The sequence below is a fragment of the Glycine soja genome, chromosome 9 (assembly GCF_004193775.1).
Source record: "Glycine soja cultivar W05 chromosome 9, ASM419377v2, whole genome shotgun sequence".
In the NCBI taxonomy this organism is placed as follows: domain Eukaryota; kingdom Viridiplantae; phylum Streptophyta; class Magnoliopsida; order Fabales; family Fabaceae; genus Glycine; species Glycine soja.
In genome coordinates, this window is record NC_041010.1 from 41396353 (window position 1) to 41413325 (window position 16973).

At 32.8% G+C, this 16973-nt stretch overlaps 2 protein-coding genes and 1 pseudogene across 3 annotated transcripts; 2 read left to right on the top strand and 1 right to left on the bottom strand.

Moving 5' to 3' along the window:
* The first annotated feature begins 241 nt into the window (after window positions 1-241).
* Window positions 242-4046, top strand: LOC114368956 (RNA-binding protein 34-like). Its single transcript, XM_028326258.1, has 6 exons — window positions 242-1108; window positions 1210-1268; window positions 1606-1675; window positions 1806-1931; window positions 2020-2148; window positions 3128-4046. The coding sequence occupies exons 1-6, from the start codon at window positions 416-418 to the stop codon at window positions 3608-3610; spliced, it is 1560 nt and encodes a 519-aa protein (XP_028182059.1). The 5' UTR covers window positions 242-415; the 3' UTR covers window positions 3611-4046.
* Window positions 4047-5224: 1178 nt separating this feature from the next.
* LOC114368957 (uncharacterized membrane protein At4g09580-like) lies at window positions 5225-9224 on the bottom strand. The gene is made up of 4 exons (XM_028326259.1): window positions 8907-9224; window positions 6271-6541; window positions 6005-6175; window positions 5225-5692 (listed from the first exon to the last, which is right to left on the bottom strand). Exons 1-4 carry the CDS (start codon window positions 9113-9115, stop codon window positions 5567-5569), a joined length of 777 nt encoding a protein of 258 aa, XP_028182060.1. The 5' UTR covers window positions 9116-9224; the 3' UTR covers window positions 5225-5566.
* A 5927-nt stretch (window positions 9225-15151) lies between these two features.
* Window positions 15152-16973, top strand: LOC114368958 (annotated as a pseudogene). The gene has a single exon (XR_003657456.1). The product of XR_003657456.1 is annotated as an inositol-tetrakisphosphate 1-kinase 1-like (transcript).

Below are 16973 nucleotides of genomic sequence, written 5' to 3' on the forward strand. Positions count from 1 at the left end.
AACTTTTAAAATAATTATTATAAAAATTTATCATGTATAATAATTATTAAATGACAACAAATTCATATATTATATATATTTTGTTGATAAGTTTTTCAGCCGCCAATTAATCTATACATTTATTAATGAATAATATTTCAATAATAAATAATAATTTTTTTGACAGTAATAAATAAATAATAATTGAAGCATCTTTGTTGGTAGAAATAACAATAAAAAATATTTGATGCTTTCAAGGGGTTTTCTTCTTTGTCTGTGAAAAAATATTTTTGAAGTTGTCTACTGGCAATTGTATATACCTTCCCTCCTTCCATTCCAACTTAAACCGATTCTAGGGTTTCTTGAAAAAACTCTTGTTTTTTAGAACAACTCCATCACCGATTTCCAATTCCTTCGTCCCAATCCAATTAACGAAATGGGTAAGAGGAAACAAAAGGACTTACAACAATCCTCCCAAACCGACACCGTTTCAACACCTTCCAGCATTTTCAGCAAGCTCTTCGCCATCGCGCCGGAACGGACCACCGCAACCACCGCCGCCTCTCTATTTTCCGATGACAACCCCTTTCGAAGAAAACCTACTCCACTTTCCGACTCAACAAACCGCACTCAGAACCCTAACGACGGCGACCACCCCGTGAACACCGATTCCGGCGAGGAAAAGAAGCGGAAGAGGAACAAGGAAAAAACGGACAAAACCCCAGCCCCAGCCATCGATACCGTTGTTTCCGTAATCGAAGCTTCGGATAAATCGGAGAAGAAGAGGAAACGCGATTCCGACGAAGGAAAAGACCTTATTGTGGGTGCAGAAGCGAGTGGGAAGAGGAAAAGGAAAAGGGGCGAAGTTGAGAAAGATTGGGAGGAGAAGAAGTATGGGATTGTGGAGGAAGGGCTTGAGAATAAAACCGTTGGGATCAAGAGGAAGACGTTGGATGATCCAGCTGATATGATGGTTTCAAAGGAGGGTTTTGATGATGAGGATAAACTCTTAAGGACTGTTTTCGTTGGGAATTTGCCTCTCAAGGTGAAAAAGAAGACTCTTTTGAAGGAGTTTAAGAAGTTTGGTGAGGTTGAGTCTGTGAGGATTCGTTCTGTCCCAATACAAGATGTAGGTTTCCCCTTTTCACGTGTGTGTTTTCTACTATTAAAGTTTCAATTTTTTTTTGGGGATGATAACTTTGTGTTTGCTTGTTTTTCATGATGAACCAGACCAAGAAACCTAGAAAGGGAGCTATCCTTGCGAAGAAAATAAACGATGCTGCTGATAGGTAATGGTTCTGAATTGAATGATTAATGAGAATATTGTTAATTGTTTGTAGAGAATGCGGTTATTCTGTATATGTCATTTGATTTGAAATTTGAAATGATTCTATGGATTCAATAGAAAGGTAAAACCTGTTCGTTTTGGGCTTGGAGAAATCATTACGTTGTTTTTATTTCTTTATTTCATATCAAGGAGAGCTGTAAACACTCCTTTCATGTATTTTTATTTTGCAAAGTGGTCTTAAGTGACTTGTAGTAAGTCTGATAAGAATACAAGCTTTTTTCCGTGTAAAGGATACATTTTCTTGTGTTTCTAATTGACAAGTATTGTGATTTTTGCAGTGTTCATGCATACATTGTTTTCAAAACAGAGCAATCGGCACAGGCTTCTTTGTCACACAACATGTCCCTGGTATTCTCTTGTTTCTCTAAGTTGGGTTGGATTGGATCAAAATCAAATATGGTGCTTACCTTGTATTTTCTTTTCTGAAGGTTTGCAGTTGACAGTTTTTAAATATTATTGTTTATTCATCTGGCTGTAGGTTGAAGGAAATCACATTCGTGTTGATAGGGCATGCCCACCCCGCAAGAAACATAAAGGGGAGAGTACTCCACTTTATGATGATAAGAGAACTGTTTTTGTGGGCAACCTCCCATTTGATGTGAAGGTGTGTTTCTAAAGAGAGTTTTATATTTGAGGTCACATAATTGCATCATTGTTGTCTAATGGATCTATCATGTGATCCTTTTCTGCAGGATGAAGAGCTTTATCAATTATTTTGTGGTATATCCAACCTGGAATCAAGTATAGAAGCTGTCAGAGTTGTTCGAGATCCTCATCTTAATGTTGGAAAGGGTATTGCTTATGTGCTATTTAAAACCAAGGTATGCTGTTCAGGTTCTTGAATAGTATGTTTTCACAAAATTTCTTACTACAGGCTCTTTTATATTAGTTCAAATATGTTATGTTATAATAGATGTTATCATGTGCTTTGCTTTCGTTGGTGAAAATGAATTTTCTAAGATGTGTATTAAAACAAAAATCACGTTACTTTAAAATTGTTTACTTAAAATCAATTTTATAAAATCATGTTGATCTCGAATGAATTTTACAAGTGCACATCCAAACACGCACTAACACTCTCACTCACTAGCAAATGTTAAAAACTAAAATATATCATTATTAACAGCTAACAATGAGTGACACCCATTAGGACATTTTCTTACAATGAAGAAACCTCTTAAACTTGACAAAATTGGTGTGGATGGACTTGCAGTGCAAGGGTTTGAAACCACTGTAATTGTTAGTTCTTTTGTTAATCTGTATCTGAAATAAATTTTACTTGCTTACATATTCCTGCTCCACAGTTTTTTAAAATTAGATTGGGCAATTAGGAGAAACAAAAATAATGAGAAAAACTGATTGCTTATTGCAATTAGCATAATTTCAATACACTTTCCATTTTATATATAGGTTAATTTGGGGTGATGAGTAATGACCCTCAATTGGCTTTCATTGCTCAAGTCCGAACTCCGAAGTGTAGTTTAGTGCGTGTATGTGTGACTTTATAGAGAAGGATCATTTTAGGGTAGCATATGGTGATTACTAACTTGTGATGGCTTTTCTTTATGCAATAAATTGTTCTTTAGTTTACACTGTTAACTCCTCAAGTTGTTACTGGCATAAAACCATAGTGTTGTGTTAATATTAAAAATGGTGTTTTGACCGGGTATTAATTGAGACATGGTAGGTTGTTATCAAAGTTAATGTTACTGCATGAAAATGAAAAAACGGCATAAAGAATGACTTATTCCTAGTGACTCTATTGATAAATATTATTAAAGTTATGTATTGTAAATGCAGGAAGCTGCTAAATTTGTTGTTAAGAAACGGAACTTGAAGCTTCGTGACCGAGAGTTGAGACTCTCTCATGCCAAAGTTGATGCTACCCCGTCTAAAAGGCCAAACCCATCATCAGCTCATGCTCCTAGTACCCCTGCAAAAAGGCCATACCCATTAGCACATGCTCCTAGTACCCCTGCAAAGGAGTTTTCTGTGGCTTCACGGTCTCCATCAAGCAGTAATAACATGTCAAAGTCAAACAGAAAAACCAATGCATCTTATCAGGGTCTACGTGCAACCAAATCTGATGTGCACAAGAAAATCCAAGGAGGAGAAAAACCAAAAGAACGCATGACAAAAAGACCTTCAGTAGCTGCCAGAAAGGCTAAAGCAAAATTGGGCAAGGAGAGTGATCTACCAAAACAAGCAGGGATGAAACGCAAGCTTGATAGTCGTACTCCAGACAGCACCCTACGTAATAGGAAAGTAAAAAAGAACAGGTAGCATGTTTCTTATGTAAGGGATTTGTTAGCTCTGGTTAGAATTTGGCTCTAATCGTTGATAGTGAAAATAGTTTGTCAACACTGGCATGGTTTTAAGGCAATGTTCTCAGCAGACTTGAAGGCACATTTGACAGCGAATGGTGAAGAATTAAGAAAAATCAGTGGATAGGGATACAATTTACTCATTTAAAAGGATTTAACATTATCGTTTCTCTTCATTTTATTTTAAATTTGTTGTGTAATTTTAGTTTATAGTATGCTCTTATTGGTAGGTTGCAACTTCCACTATTAGGCCTTGTTAAAGCTTGTAGCATTTCCTGCCTTGGAAAGGAGCATTCGTCAATTCTTTTCTCCTTATCTTTTTTTCTTATATTGTTTTACACTTCAATATGACAATGAATTCAGGTGAATTTAATTTTATCATTTTATCATCTGAATGGATTGGTAGGCAGTGAAAAATAACTTCATTTTCTAAACCTATAATTCAGTTATTTGTATTCTTTATTTCCATACCCGATCCAAAAAGATAGAAGAATAAATGAAGGCATTGGGGAATTGCCTTTTCTAGAAGAGGTGATAAACTTTACGAAAGGAAGGAGAGATGAAGAAATATGAAAGGGATAGCCTATTGTGAAGGATTAATTCACGCATGAACAAAAATCACTATATTTTAGAGCTTAATCGATTCAGCTACACAAGGGACTTTTTAAGTATCTATAAACCCTTTGCTTTTCTTGATACATGCCTAGGACCCATTTCAGTTTTCACACCGGTGACCCTTTTACATGAAGCGTGTAACAGTGTAAAATGAAACACTCGGCCAGATTTTTTACATTGAAAATGAAAGTTAACTGATGTGCAACCTAAAAGATAGGAAAAATCACGAGAGCATACCTAATTTTGTTGATGATGCTATAAATACCATTTGGCATTTTTCTCACATAGTTGTCATCTCCAATATAGTACAAATTAACGTTGCCATCTCTCTCACTTATCTAATTGACCGTTGTCATCTTTCTCTCAAAATGCAACAATTTTAACATTAAAAATTAAAGTTACATATACAGTGAAAATAATGTTATAAACAATACATTTTAACGGTTAAATTTCAAGATATAAATAATTAGTTTTTATAACATTTTTTCACAATTCTTCCAATTTCACTTCTTTGTATTTTTTTTATAGATTCTAATCAATATAATCTCAATTAATATATTAAATTATGAATAAAAAATTAATATATTAAATTAAAATTAAGATGAATAATAAAAATAAATAAATGAAATATATTATGGAGACCATTTTAAAAACTTTCATGAGTAGTCCCTTACTTGAAGAAAAAAAATTAATTAAATTGCTTGAAATTAGAAAGATGATATAACATCACACCAAAAAATGAAATATAATAAAATATAGTGTAGCAACTCCCATGATTTTAATTGAATTGCTTCATGAGAGATGGATGCCCTTGTATGAGAATCATTTCACATGACAGCCAAATAACCCACCCCAACTCCAATGGTACTCCAACTAAGAGCTGGTCTTTAGTTCTAAAAACTACCTAATTTTGTAAAACGAAATACTGAAAGTGGAAGAGTAACTCGTGTAACCAAAGTTACCCAATGATAGGAGAGATCAGGGAAAACATCTTTTGTGCATGTAAAAAACATGGCAAAGCAACTACCATCATTCAATAAGTAAATGTTTTACACAAATCAACTCATGAACAATGTACATAACTAATTCAGCCAAACGTCGTTTCTTGCCACTGGCACAGATCCGACCAATCATATGCTTGTCTTGAACTACTGCAGCATTTTGCAATAAATCTATTAGCAGAGAATCACAATGCAATTCTTTTTTTCTTCTTCCTTTTTTTGTTTTGGAGATCTGTACAAATACTGAGCTGTCAGGAGAATATGGGCTTCATTCACAAAGGTTCTTGGCTTCTGAAATTCTATGATTCGTTCTTGCTTATTAGTGTGGGTGTGACTGAAACTACACCAATGAGGAACAATGTAGCAATTGAGTTGAAATCATAAAGATCACCCACAGATTGTAACTCTCCAAGAGCCAACCCAGCCTGAACGAGAAAACGAGAAACTCAAGTACAATCATGGTGACAATTGAAATATTCTTTTTAAGATATACTAGTTTAATAATTAAAAAGACAAAAACTCATAATCAAAATTTATATGATTCATTAGGATAACAGGACCCTTTTCAAAAGGGAAGGGCAGAGGGAATTACCCAACATGTGTAATCTGTACAATAACATTTTTTTTCTCTATCACATCATTAATTACATCTCACTTTTCTCTTTCCTCTCTCTCTTTTTATTATAAAATATAAATAACATTTCTAAATAAAAATTATTATTTTGATAGCTACGTACCTTGACAGTGACATAAGCAGCAGGTATTAGTCCAATAACAGTTGCCAAGAAGAAAATATGATAAGGCACATCCACAATTGGTGAAGCAAAATTAATAAATGTGTTGGGTAGGGTCGGAGTCAGTCTTAGAAAAAGCATGTAGTTCAACAAACCCTTTCTTCTTTTAGCCACCTGGAGGATAATAAAAGTAGAAAATTGAATTCCATGCTTCTTAGATTAAATCAAATTCAAATCCAATGTGATGGGAAGTTAAAACAAAAACAAACCTGGGTTTGGAAGAATTTCAACTTTTCAGGCCACAGAGAGGAGAGAATAGGTCGTCCAATAAGTTTAGACAGGAAATAGCATGAAGAAGCTCCTGCTGTGGCAGTGAACACAACCAGAGCCACACCTTTAAAGACTCCAAAGAGTGCTCCAGCAAGCAATGACATGAACACAGTCCCTGGAATCATGAAAGTCTGCATGAAAATATAAACCACGCAGTACCCCACCAAGACTTGTGCAGTGTAGTCACTTGTATAGCTCTCAAGGTTATCTCTACAAAAATAAATGAAAGATAGATAAAGCATTGCACAATTTTATATTTGTCATTTGTCAACTTCCCGGATCCACTACATTCCCATTTCTACATAGGTGATGACCCCATACATTTGAAAAAGAGAGGAGAAATTGTATCCACATATTGAAATGGAAAGCAAAGTCAATAGACTGTCTCAAAAACATAGTAGATTCCATCATTTAATGCCTGATCCCACTGTAGATCAAATGATTGAGAAAACATATACTATAGGTGATGCAAGCTCCATTGGAGCTTGTAGGCCTAGGATCTTCTTCATCAATGGATTCCTTTGTTTCTTGGAAGATAAATGGCAGCGGAATGGAGAAGGAAGAGAGAGAGGAGACGCCACTTCAAGGAGAAGATGAGTCTAGAAGAAGCTCACCACCATAGGAGGCCATGGATAAGAGCTTGGAGGAAGAAGGAGATGAATGAAGGGAGAGAGAGAGAAGAGCACGAAATTTTGTGCTCAAAAGGAGCTCTGAAATCTGAAGTTAATATTCAAATGATCAAAGTTGAAAAAAATACACACACATGACCTCTATTTATAGCCTAAGTGTCACACAAAATTGGAGGGAAATTCAAATTTCACTTGAATTTGAAATTGAATTTGTGGAGCCAAACTTTGGAGCCAAAATTTCACTAATTATGATTAGTGAATTTTAGTTATGGTTCAGCCCACTAATCCAAGATCAATTACAAGATTCTCCACTAAGTGTGCTTAGGTGTCATGAGGCATGAAAAGCATGAAGGACATGCACAAAGTGTGACTATATGATGTGGCAATGGGGTGTAGTAAGCAAATGCTCACCTCCCCCTCTAAAATTTAATTGGATTGGGCTTCTACCAATTCAATTAAATTTATTTCCAATCACACACATCAAATATCCACTTAGTGCATGTGAAATTACAAAACTACCCCTAATACAAAAACTAGTCTAGGTGCCCAAAAATACAAGGGCTGAAAAATCCTATATTTCTAGGGTACCCTACCTACAATATGGAGCCCTATATACAAGGACCAAATATAATGACATCCTAGTCTAATATGTACAAAGATAATTGGACCCAACCTTGGCCCATGGGCTCAGAAATCTACCCTAAGGTTCATGAGAACCCTAGGGCCTTCTTCAGCAGCTCTAGCCCAATCTTCTTGGAGCCTCTTGCTCATGGTTCTAGTGATTGGTCCCTTCCTAGGGAGGATTGCATCAATAGGTTTGTAAAATCTGGTAGAAATTTAAAAAGCTGCGTCATATAGTCTCTTTTCTTCTCCATTTAACCACCCCAAGTGGTGGTATTTAAACATCAGTGCATGTGAGTTGTGGGAATTCTATGATGAGTAGCATTGATTTGATGCAAAAACACATGCCTTGTGTAGTGTGTACTATTATCCAATTTGAAGCAAGTCAAACACAACAAAAGGGTGACACAGTTCACAAGGCTCCCATATGATGGAGTTGAGGACCGAAACTTGTGGATATACTTTGGCGTATGACTGGGATTCTGAAATCCTAATTACGGTGATACAAAATTAAAAAAAAAAAAAAACCTTACCTTTGTACCAAGGCTCATACTCGCAAGTCAAACACGATGGAACCCTAAAAATAAATATCGGTTGATCTCAGCCACAGCCGCACAAAGAGTTAGTTGGGGTTGAAACTTGAAACTACTGTATTTTTTTATTTATTAAAGATGAAAACAAGTTTTCAAAAAAAGAAAAAAATGAAAACAAGTTAGAACCTAGGACTAACTGTAAACTACAGTAGCTGTCATTAATGGAACCCTATCAGTGTAGCACGTGAACCATCAACCAATAAACACCTGCAACTTGCAAGTAAAGAGGCCAGCTTGTTGACTCAAAGCCCAATCCTCAATTAATTATTACTAACAGAATAGCACCTATGAATAATAACAAACCTAATATTGTCATACTCATTCCAAGCTCCTGGATCCCCTGAAACCCAAATACCCTTTTCAGATCTGCTTTTTCAAGCGATAAAACTTAGAAGAGAGAAAAGGAAGACCAAAATTTAAATTTCCAAATCCTATTTACACAGAACCCTTATGCACCACATTCCCAAAATCACGATTTTGTGCAATCACCGTGATTTGACAGAAATCCCGGTTAAAAGTAAGATCTTTTCAACGGAATGAACCCCCAAATTGACAATTTGAGCATTCATTTAAACATCAATCACATTTGCAACGAATCAATCATCGTGAAAAGTTGATGGGTATCACCCCAACAAGCGATAACGATGCCAAGGTTGCTTTTTTTTTTTCTTTTCAAATTCACGTGAAATAGTATAACAAAAAAAAGGGGGGGAATGTTGGTTGGAACATTACCGTAGGAGTTGAAGGTCTTCGAGGGTACGAGGGAGTTTAAGGAAGCTGTAATCGGAATCGGGCATGGTGAGGTACACGCCGAGAAGACCCACCGCAAAAACCAGCGCCACCGTTGAAGCCACCGTGGCTTCCCAAAAGCTCAACGGAAACTTGGATGCTGTCGGTGCCACAGATTGTTGCTCCACCGTGTTTAGACCCTGCTTCCCCATGTATTATTGTCTCCTCTTTTCTCTCCAGGTACAAGCCTCTCTCCTTCTCTTCTCTGCCTTATCTTCGGGAGAGAGAGAAAGACAAGAGTTTTTACAGAGACAAAGAATATTGGTGCTTGGAGGAGTATAGTATATGTATGAAAGGAACCAATCAACTGACTCATCTTTTTTTTATTCCTAAATTACATAAACATATTTCAAAAATAAAAACAGATTTTTTTAAACAAAATAGACACACAGAATTCAGTATTTTCTTTCTTGCTTTTTCTTTTCAAAACAATAAAGTATTATTAAAGATAAATCATTTTATATAATATGAGTTTTAAAATAATTATCATAAAAATCAATAAAAAAAATATAAATAATAATATAAAAGAATAATTTTGAATTTTAACCTTCCTTTATTAATTTTTTACTTTTTTTTTTTGGTAATCATCTTTTACTTTCTTTATATAGTAAATATATTAATAGGTTTTTACGTTTTCAAAACATTAAAGGTCACGTTTAAATTTCTATTTGAAATATTGTTAATTTAACCTTTTTTTCAGTCAGGATCAATTATCTTAAAATGTGTGCAAACATAAGAATAAACACATATTAAATGTAATTATTTATTTTAAATATTTTTTGTAAATAAATAAAAATTAAGAAAATAACCTTATTTAATGTAAAATTTATTTATTTGTATAAATATTTTCTTAAAAAAGCTTAACGAATTCTTACATAATTTTTAGTTTATTTAAGAAAGGTTTCGGATAAGGGTGAAGCTTAAAAAAAGGTGTTTCATTACTTTAAAAGAATACTAACAAATAGGGTAATTCTTTAAGCGACGTATCTTTGGGATCAAAAGCTATAACATTGAATTGATTAATGGAGATATGTGTAACTTGTAAGTTTGAGAAAAGAAAAAATAAAAAAGGAAAGAAAACACTAATAATATTGTGCAGGTGAATGGCGTGGCCATGGTGGGTCCCATAAAACGGCCCAAGTAGTTAACCCCACATGGCCGCGTTTTATTTATTGTTTATGTTATGTGTCGATTAAATTTGTGAGGTGAAAGTGCCACGCAATAATAAGCACGTGGGGGGTGTGAACATGAAAAAGAAAATAAATAAATAAAAGGCTTCGTATCGTATGGGAAGTTAATTATTGAAGAGGGTCCAACCAAGTCCAACGCAACAGCTCACCTCTCTCTATTATGTTTGTCGTTTTTGAGTGCACCCCCCTCCCCATAAGGCAGAAGCCCCCCCTTTATCATTTCTTTTTGCACCAACCAATATTAATTAAATTGGTGAGAAAAAAAATTCATATTTTACAAAAACATGAATTTGATTTTTATTCTATATGTAAGAATTTTGTCTGTAGTGCTGATTGAACCTGGAAGCCTAGTGAACCCTCCCACTTAATTTACTTAACTTTTGGTTATATAAATTTTTTTTTATCTCTTTGCTCAAATGTTTTCTTATTTTTGTTTTTAAATTTTTTTTTCGTAGCACTCTTTCTTTTGTTTTATTTATTGTGGTTGAAGTTTTATGTTCCAATGCATATTCACTTTTGAGATTTAGAATATTCCATGTATGGTATTTATTAATAAAATACAACAAAACATTATGTAAATAATGACATTTTTAGTTATTTTATATTTCTTTCTCTCTCGTTGAATATTATTATCATGTTGGGAAATGTTAACAAGGAACATATTGTTCATATTACTATTTATAGACTCTATAGTATAATTCATTGGTTTTTGAAATTATATAACTTATTTTAGAAAATATAGTTATTTATTTCATGGGTTTAATTTTGATGCAATGTCAGTATAAAGATTTTATATTTTCAATTAATTAAAAAATTGCTTTATATAAGTTTTAAAATGATCATTACAAATTTTAATCATTTTTAACTATATAATAATTTGTGGCTAGAAAATAATATAAAAAATTACAGTATAAATATATTTCAATTGAGGTATATTCTCTTTATTAAATAGTACTTATTCTATTTCATTATAATTATTGTGTGATAAAAAATTATTTTAATATAATTTTTATTTTTATTATTTAATGTAATATTAATTATTTTTCACTTATATCTCTTATATATTACTCTCTCCTTCCCATTAAAATTATCATATAGAAAAATTATCACAAAATAGTTATTATATCATTTTGAAATAACCTAGATGATTATTATGTTGGAATTGAGTGAGAAATATGTTATTTATCTTTTGGATCATTCACCTAACAGATTAATAAAACCGTGGAAATGTTAGGTCCAACATTAATAAGCATTAAAAAAAAGAAACGAATTAATGAATAATAATTTTACATTAATGCATGCTAATAAATTAAGCACTTATCACAGAAAAGTAAAACATTTACATCATTATCCTAAAAGAAAATAGTACTACATATATAAAAGCATACTCGAAGTTTTTTTAAAAAAAAAAATAGAAATTTTATCAAATTAAAATACTATGATAAGATAAATGAAGAAATATATCGACGGATTTTATTTATTATTCAAGATGCTCATTCTCATTGATTTCGCTCCAAGCCAGTCTTTGGCTCAAGATATTCAGAGGATATAAGTCCTTCTCATCCACTACAATGGCGCCTTAGCGGACCCACGGACAACTTTTACATAATTATTATAATCTATAAAAATTGTATAAATTAAGTAAAAATTATTTATATATTATCACTACATAAAATAATTATTTGTCTCAAAATATCTGTACATTTTTTTAGATTCAAACTTGCATTGAACCTCCGATTATTTGAAGTTGAATTTGGTGAAAGTTTTGAGATTTCTATCACAATTATATTTCAAGATGCATTACTATTAATCTCCATTCTCCACCACACGACTTGAATCGAATCCTAAAATACCTTAGACCTTCGACTAGCTCATAATAATTCTTTAGGTTAACTTTTTATTAATTTCTCCAATATAACAATGGCGTTTTATGATTTGAAATGCAATTTCTTTTTATTTTTTATTTTTGAAAGACATCATTTCTTTTTATTATTTTAAGTATTATAAAAAATAATTTAGTTCTTTATATATATTTAGCCGTCAAATTAATTAGTTGATAACTTAATAATGATTTTACATTATGAAAGATTTGATAAAAATAAAATACTTAAAAATTATCTTGATGTCTCTTTTTTCTATAATTTTTTTTATTTAATTACTTTTTCTATTAGTAACTTAATGAAATATCGAGCTTTTTAAAGGATATATCACAACAAATAAGTTATGTGATGCCGTAAATTCTTTTTATCCTATGGTACATGAAAATTAAATCCTATTATAAGGTCGGTATTTTTTTAATTAAGGTGTGTACTTTCATATGGAAAAAGTAAATTTTGGCTCCAATTATCATGATTGGGGTCCACTGCAATGATAATAATTAAAACATGTAAATAACCTGCTCTCCATCACATCAATTCTTGTCTGGTTTAGCGGTTAAAATGAAGCACGATGGCAACATCGATTGTACTATGATGGTCTCTTTGCAAAAGAAGAAAGAAAATGATGTAATATTTTTTTATTAATAAAAATAAAAAATAATATAAAAAATTTATAATAATTTACAAACTTTATTCCATCAATCACGATATACTTGTCAGAAAATGATATAGTATGTTTTTTTTTATTTAATTAGTTTCAAGGAATAATATAATTTTTTTTAAAGCATCAATCAATTGTATTATGTTACGTTTTTAAAAACTCCGAGTCTTGTTTTCAATTATCTTAAAAAATATAACATTATATATTGTAATTGATAGGTGGTATAAAATTTTTCCTTTTGACAAAATATAACAATTAAACTCTATGTTTTTAGTCGCGAAGAATATTAGTTTTTTTCTTTTTTTAAAAATATCAATTTTGATTTTTATAAATTTTAAATTTTTTAAAATAGTCTTTTAACCATTTAATAATATTATAACATATAATTATTACCTTTCACATCATGTATCATCATCTTAAAATAATCATGCATACAAAAGACTAAAATTTAAAAATATATTTTCAAATGATCAGTTAAATTATAATTTTGATCCTATTTTAATTTTTTATTTATAATTTTAGTTTCTTTATTTTCTCTCTCCATAATTTTAATTTCTATATTTTAAAACATACGTAATTTTGATATAACTTTTAATTTTACATGCGTTAAACAAATTTACAATTTAAATTCTTCTAATTTGAGAGTAAAAATTATAATTAAACCTTTATTTTAATCACTTGGTTGGCTTGTCATTCATTTGTGGGCTGACATTTTGGGCACGGTGTATTCTTTGGGCTGGGATGGGATTTAGTGGATTTCTTAAGGGTAATTGTTTTCTGTACCTCCAATTTGCTTCTTGTACCTTTTTAACCTTGTGAAAAATTTAATCCAAAAATATAATTTTACATTATGGGTTAACTTTTCCAAAATGTAATCTAGAATGTTTTACATTCTGAAATGACTAATCCAGAATAAAATTATATTCATGATTAATGTGCAGGAAGTAAGTCTGGAAGTGCAGAAAACAATTGCCTTTCTTAAGTCTATGAATTTTGGAGATGACTAAATATTTCAAGTCCAACAACTGTTTGTTTAAGGGGTTCAAAGGATCTTAAAATTTTTGGGATCAAAATATCTCAAGGGGAGGGAAAATGAACCCCGGCTCAATATTATTTTGCTAGCAAAGTGATCGGGTTCAAGATTTCCGGTTGTGAAGCCCATAATGATAATGGAGTACAAATCATTCCATAGTCCATTTTTCATGCATCATGCATGGTTGATGTTTTAAACTCATAATTTGATATAATTAAAAAAGTTTAACTTATACAAAATAGCCTATTATTATTATTATTATTATTATTATTATTATTATTATTCAAATTGAGTCGTGATTGAAGTTAAGATAATGAGATTTTGTAGATCAAGTTTAGTTTAAATTTAGTATTAGGAATCATGATTAAGTTGTTTTTTTATTCTGTTTAATTGGTTTTTAATTTTTTTTTGAGTCAGTTTAATAATTTAAAACGACTTTATTGGTTTCAACCATGCTCTGGAAATCCCGGGGTGGCGTCCTCGGTTGCTCATTGATGTTTTAAAATATACGATGACAAAATAATATTGATAAAGTAAGATTAATAATATTTTAGTAATTTAATCAAGAGATGACACACAATTAATTAAAAGATATTGATAGAAGGTAATATAATTTATTAATTATGGAAGATTACAAATATAAAATTAATTGTTAGTTATTGTAAAGTTTAGTAATTTAGGTCGTGTTTATGAAAAAAATGTTTTTTTTAATTCTTCTTTAAAAAAGCATAAAACTATTTTTTAAGAAAAAAATTTAAACAAACAGACTAAAAATACAAAATTGTTTATTTTATGTAAAAAATGTTTTTTAACAAATAATTTAAACAAACGGATCCTTAATTAAAAGCTGATAAAAATATAATTTAATTAATAAATATATTAGCAAAGGAAAATACAACTTATCAACTATGGCATATTACATATATTAAATTATGATTTACAATTTAAAAGTGACATTTCACAATACAATTCTTTAATTTAATCTAGAGTTTGAAGTTTCATTATGTATTTTCATTTGTTTATATAAACCTTTTTTAAACAATTTAGTCTTTTATTGGTACAGTTGTACCAATTGCTTTGAATTTAAATTTAAATTTATAATTGTATAAAAATAATTACATTCGATTATCTTCTATTACTTATTATTAATAAATAAGTTTTATATTAAAGATATTTAAATTAATTTTAGATTTTTTCAATAATATAAAAAATATTCAATTTGTCATCATAATTTTATATGATAAAAAAATTTCCTACAAATTTAATCGCACATGCACTAAACTAGTAAGGATATAAGATAGAATAAATTATACTTGTTTATCTGAAGTTAACATTTATTACATTTATATATCCTTCCTAAAATCACGTTTCTTTTGTTTCCCACTTTTATGTACCCGATCCTCTTCTTTCAAACTCACCCGGTCATTTTATCACCCCCTCCCGCTCTAACCCTAGTCTAAGCTATATATATCCCACTCCGTACTTATCCTTTCCACTTTCCCTCTTTCCGCCATTCTCCATTCTTCGTTCCCATCTCTGCATATTTCTGTTTCACCAAAACGACGTCGAATCCGAACAAAACCCCAAAACATCGCAACTCTCTCTCTCTCTCTCTCTTTTTTTTTTCTCTCTCTCCCTCGCAAATGCGATTCGTTCGTGACGCGTTCGGCATTTAGAAGATAAGAAAAATAAACCAATGGCGGAGGAAAAACGGTTCCGAATAGGGTACGCACTGTTGCCGAAGAAACAAAACAGCTTCATCCGAGACTCGCTCGTGAATCTCGCGAGATCTCGAGGGATAGACCTGGTTCGAGTCGACCCGAACCGGAACCTAACGGATCAAGGTCCCTTCGATTGCGTCCTCCACAAGCTCTACGGCGACGATTGGAAGCGTCAATTAACGGAGTTCACTGTTAAGTACCCTAATGCCGTGGTTCTCGACTCGCCGGAATCGATCGAGAGGCTCCACAATCGGATTTCGATGCTGCAGGTGGTGTCGGAGCTGAACATCGACGACGGGAGCGAGACGTTCGGGATTCCGAAGCAGATTGTGATATACGACAAAGAGACGCTCTTAGACCGGCGGAACTGGGAGGCGCTGAATTTTCCGGTGATCGCGAAGCCCTTGGTTGCCGACGGCAGCGCGAAGTCGCACAAGATGGCACTGGTTTTCAACCACGACGGGTTGAATTCGCTGAAGCCGCCGGTGGTGGTGCAGGAGTTCGTGAACCACGGCGGGGTGATCTTCAAGGTCTACGTCGTCGGCGAGCGCGTGAGGTGCGTGAAGCGGAAGTCACTGCCGGACGTCCGAGAAGACGAGCTGGTGAGGGTTTCGGAGGATTTGCGGAGGTTTTCGCAGGTGTCGAATTTGGCCACAGATGAGAGAATTGACGATAGGTATTATAAGATGATGCATTTGGATGACACCGAAATGCCTCCCCTGAGCTTCATTACTCAGATAGCTCGGGGGTTGAGGCGTGCCATGAAGCTGAACCTGTTTAATTTTGATGTTATTAGGGATTCTCGATGCGGGAATCGTTACCTTATTGTTGATATCAATTACTTCCCCGGGTACGCAAAAATGCCCGGTTATGAGACTGTTTTGACAGACTTTTTCTGTGATGTGTTGTGTAAGAAACAGCAATGGGGCGAGGACTGTTCTGAGAATGCTGGTTTTGATGGTATGATGATGGGTAACAAAGATGTGAGGCGGATGATGTGATGGGGATGAGGGTGGTCTTCAAGTTTCACCTGTGGAAGAGAAAGGTAGTTCTGTTCAAGTGTGAAAATTTTGTGTTGAATAATGTGTGTCTCGTTCTGATACATTGTCATTGATTGGTGTTTTTTGGGTAACCTCTGATCAATGGACCCATTAGCCAATTGGTGGGTACAGGGTAGGCATGAGTTGCACATTCTATTTAGGATGCAGTGGAGACAGTGGTGAAATTGGAAGGTTGTTTTGTGGCTAGTTTAACCTCTTAACATGTATATTCCTTAGACCATTGCTTTTGGAGATAGGTACTTCTCAGATACCCTGAAGCTTTAGGAAAGTTGTATTTTGAGGTTCAACTTCTTGCCGGAAAGTCTTTTGCTTTGTGGTTTTGCCTTTTAATGATGCCTTAATTCTTCATTTTGTTAATTTTATTCTCGTTTTTTGTATTTCATTGATTGTTTATGATTTTCTTATTCAGCGATATAACTGTACCTGATTGATGGTTTTGTATATCCTCATCTGAGGTTTCTTAATTA

Excerpts from the sequence above, each read along its gene's own strand:
- LOC114368956 (XM_028326258.1), top strand. The coding sequence starts at position 416 with ATGGGTAAGAGGAAACAAAAGGACTTACAACAATCCTCCCAAACCGAC. Across the intron at positions 1,269-1,605 it reads ATAAACGATGCTGCTGATAG|TGTTCATGCATACATTGTTT; the intron begins GTAATGGTTCTG and ends TGATTTTTGCAG. Across the intron at positions 2,149-3,127 it reads ATGTGCTATTTAAAACCAAG|GAAGCTGCTAAATTTGTTGT; the intron begins GTATGCTGTTCA and ends TTGTAAATGCAG.
- LOC114368957 (XM_028326259.1), bottom strand. The coding sequence starts at position 9,115 with ATGGGGAAGCAGGGTCTAAACACGGTGGAGCAACAATCTGTGGCACCG. Across the intron at positions 6,542-8,906 it reads GAAGACCTTCAACTCCTACG|AGATAACCTTGAGAGCTATA; the intron begins GTAATGTTCCAA and ends TTATTTTTGTAG. Across the intron at positions 6,176-6,270 it reads TGAAATTCTTCCAAACCCAG|GTGGCTAAAAGAAGAAAGGG; the intron begins GTTTGTTTTTGT and ends ATTATCCTCCAG.